Raw genomic sequence first — 3,902 nt, 5'->3', positions numbered from 1 at the left:
TTGGAACAGAGTGTTACAATTGAGATTTGATTTGTTTGAGGTTACATATTGGTTTAAAATATGGGTTTAAGAAACCAGGTTGTGCAACCTGACCCCATTTTTTTGATTGTTTGAGATTGACCGATCTCAGCAAGATCTAGACTATCTTAACAACAATGCCATACTTTAGTACCAATGCCGGATTGGACCATTTATGCATAGCATATAAAGACTAAAGGATTTTGGGTTGGACCGTTACCATACTAGTTTTTTAAAAACACGATGAAACCCTATCCTTTCATTTTTTTCCTTTCATAATACTCTGCCTCATCCCTCTCCACTCTGTAACATTCATCCATCAACTAGCAGAGTGCTATGTCCTGGTTTCTACATGCCATCATCCACGTACAATATTCGTTCTTCCTAGTCTGCACACTTCGAGTTTCTTCATTCTTCATTCTCTATCCATTATACCCTCTTGAAATTTAGCACTTATAGCTTTGTCATTAAGGAGATAACAACTTTTCATGATCCACAATATTCTAATAAGAAAATATTTTTCTGAACCATGAATACATTTTAGTTATTGAATTAATTGCAGAGTTGTTCTTATACAGGGATCGTCCCAATCTGGTCCGGTGCTTACTCCAGCTGAAATATTGATTGCAATTCATGGAATTGATCCTGAAAGAGATGGAATTGCCTTAAAAAAGGTAGGGCTCTTATGATGATTGGGTTTGTGCGTCATTCTTATTCAAGTAATCAAGATACATTTTGCATAACTTAAGTGTCTACATGCAGGTAACTGATGCATGCAATGCTTGCTTTGAGCAGCGACAAACTTTTACTCAAGAAGTTCTTGCCAAAGTTTTGAATCAATTGGTATGTTATGTGGGAATTGCTTTATATAATTGGAAAACATATCCAACCTAGTTTGATCTCATACAGAAAGTGCTCTTCGCTGCAGGTTGAGCAAATTCCTCTTCCTTTACTGTTCATGCGTACAGTATTACAAGCAATAGGTGCTTTTCCAACACTGGTAAGAAGCTTACATATGCAAGGAAATGTAATAATGTAAAGAAACGTGTATTATTGTTTGTTGTGTAACAGAATTTAGTAATTTGATCAGTAATGATTGCTTAGAGTATAAATCAGATCTGAAACCCATATAGATCCCACAAAGCTACTATGCTTATCTATCACAATTGTATTATTTCTTTATTTTCCAATTAAAAATCTACCATGATTCCTGTTATTCATTTTAATTGTTTGGTTTAAATTAGATATATTTCTGCAATTTATTGTCTTGGTTAAATTTCTACAGGTGGACTTTATCATGGGTATTCTTTCCCGCCTCGTCAAGAAGCAGGTGATTATTTGATCAATTTTATTTCTGATATTTCACTCAGTTGTTCCATGTGCATATGCATGACTAAATGAGTTGCTGTAGATATGGAAATATCCAAAGTTGTGGGTGGGATTCTTGAAGTGTCTGCAATTGACGAAACCTCAATCATTTGGTGTTCTGCTTCAGGTATTATCATTTTTCAAGAGCTTATTATCATTTGTAACTGTTTGGTGTTTGTATCCGTCCTAAGCTCTGTTCTTCATGAAGTCTGTCAACTCTAAATAAACTTTACAATTTTTATTGTCAAGGGTAAAAGAGCATAAGTAATACTGTTCAATATTATATGGTCTGGCGTTCATTGTGGTTATTATTCTGTTTAACACCATTATCACCAATTTGGATTGCATCCATGCATGGTCTATATTCTTAGAAGTTATTTTAGACTATAAATTGTATTTCTTAGAGTTTGGGTGAGGGATGCCTCTCACTTATAAACACATTTTTAGGGCATATCTCATCCAATATGAGACTCAACAGACTCCCTTCACTCCCAGGACTAGACATCTGGAGTGTGACCCAATAGTGGGTGGCTTAACTGATTTTAGATAGGTTTTGATACCATATTGAAATTTAGTCTGGGACTAATTTAACCTTACAAAACTTTGTAAGGCAAGGGATACCTTTCTTTTATATAAACACATTTTCAAGCCAAATCTAATTTAGTATGGGACTCTCAATAATATTCAATGCTAGAGCTTGATACTCGAGTGTTCAGAGATGTCATTGCCTGACTTTAGTATAATAAAAATGATTTTGAGAAGTGTATAACAAATTAATAGGTAAAACTTTTTATAAAGTCACCCACATGATTGGTCATGATTTACCGACAGTGTAAAACATTTTACATTGACAGTGTATGAAAATTAAACTCATTTACATTTACTTACTTTTTAAATACTTATACTTGCATTGCTCTTTTTAATTATCACATTGACATCAACTAATGCCATTTGTGGCATAAAGGAAACTAGAAGGAAACAAATAAAATATATGCTTTTGATATATCCTTATGTGCTATTTGCTCGGGTATACATTTATCCCTCATGTTCTATTGTTTCTCAACTCGCTCTCATGATTTTTGGGTAGTCTTTGTGAACACTCATATTGTCTAAAATTATATTCTAATGTGTTTTCTGGTGGTGCATGCATCCATACAGCTACCTCCACCACAATTGGAAGCTGCATTAAATAGAATTGCTGCACTGAAGGCACCATTGATTGCTCATGCTAGCCAGCCAGATATACAATCTTCACTTCCCAGGTTCCTTAATCACTTGGCACTATAACACTGTTACTTTTATCGTTTCTTTTCCGATCTATATTTATTTCATATAAAAGGTGGAAGTTTATTTTTTATTTATTGTTTAAAAAGTTTTGGTTTGAAAGCATTTTTTTTTTTTTTTTTTTTTTTTTTTTTTTTTTTTTTTTTTTTATTTTTTTTTTAAAAATTTTTTTTTTTTTTTTTTTTTTTTTTTTTTTATCGTTGCCAATATTGATTCTTAAGTCTAATATTTTGTTCAGGTCTGTGCTGGTTGTTCTCGGCATTGTTTCTGATTCTCAGGTTTCAAGTCAGACACAAACTAGCCAAACACAAACTGGTGAGACAAGCAACTCAGATAAGGACACAATGACAGAAAAATCTAAAGAATCATCTACAGCAAGCTAAACTAAAATAATCACGGTAGTTGAGTGGTGGAATCTACTGGTCAATTGTGACACTCTCAAGTTAAATTATAGCGTAGATCTTTCTTACACTTGCTGCTAAAAGTTATCTCAAGACAAGGGAATGAAAAGTCAGAGTTGATGAATTTGCCATGTTCAAATGGCTGAAGAGTTGGGCCATGTGTCAAGGGTTTTGTACATTTGCATCAGGCAACAACAACCTGGCTTGTACATTTGTAGGTGGAATGATGTATATTAGAATGGTATACGAAGTATCATTATCTCAAATGGGTCTCAATTTTGGATCTCTGTTAAGCATAGTGTTAGTTAATATTAGAAATGTATACATACATGATATATTAATCCCCAAGTCTTGAGAATTATGTATCTAGGGTTTAGACATGTATTTTTGAGTATTTACTCATCCCTCTGTAATAATATATTCATTTTGTTTGTTTACTTCATTTTTTAAAACTGCAACACTATAAACAGTAAATTGGACAGAACTCTTAATTGTTTTGTTTTAATCATTTATGTAAGACAAAATTTGTCCGAATAATCCATATTAGAGAACCACATGATATTAGGAATTGTTTGGATTGACTGACTTATTTAGGGTTTATTTGAAATTGTTTGGTAGAAAATATCATAAATGCTTATGAGCTCCTCTCATAAATTGTTTTTCATAACCTCCTCCTAACAAGTTTATCAATTTGGGCATATGACCCAAAACATGCAGACCTCACAACTCTCTCTTTGCTTTGTAACTCTCGCAAACCCTAGTGATGTGCCTCTTGTCTTCATATGATCCTATTTGTCATGATTCACTTTAAAGATTGTTCTAGGTTGGAAA

At 33.2% G+C, this 3,902-nt stretch overlaps 1 protein-coding gene across 1 annotated transcript in view; it reads left to right on the top strand.

Moving 5' to 3' along the window:
• Positions 1-3,508, top strand: part of LOC101506340 (uncharacterized) — a 16,895-nt gene extending 13,387 nt beyond the window's left edge. Inside the window, exons 21-27 of the mRNA XM_004506692.4 lie at positions 597-692; positions 781-861; positions 947-1,018; positions 1,304-1,348; positions 1,430-1,513; positions 2,545-2,648; positions 2,909-3,508. Coding sequence (XP_004506749.1) covers positions 597-692; positions 781-861; positions 947-1,018; positions 1,304-1,348; positions 1,430-1,513; positions 2,545-2,648; positions 2,909-3,053 — 627 coding nt within the window. The 3' untranslated portion in view covers positions 3,054-3,508. The remainder of the gene's footprint in view (positions 1-596; positions 693-780; positions 862-946; positions 1,019-1,303; positions 1,349-1,429; positions 1,514-2,544; positions 2,649-2,908) is intronic.
• Positions 3,509-3,902: the final 394 nt, after the last annotated feature.

This window comes from Cicer arietinum, chromosome 6 (genome assembly GCF_000331145.2).
Source record: "Cicer arietinum cultivar CDC Frontier isolate Library 1 chromosome 6, Cicar.CDCFrontier_v2.0, whole genome shotgun sequence".
NCBI classification, from domain to species: domain Eukaryota; kingdom Viridiplantae; phylum Streptophyta; class Magnoliopsida; order Fabales; family Fabaceae; genus Cicer; species Cicer arietinum.
Note: the sequence above shows the minus strand (reverse complement) of the source record. Positions and strands in the feature narration are given on the sequence as shown.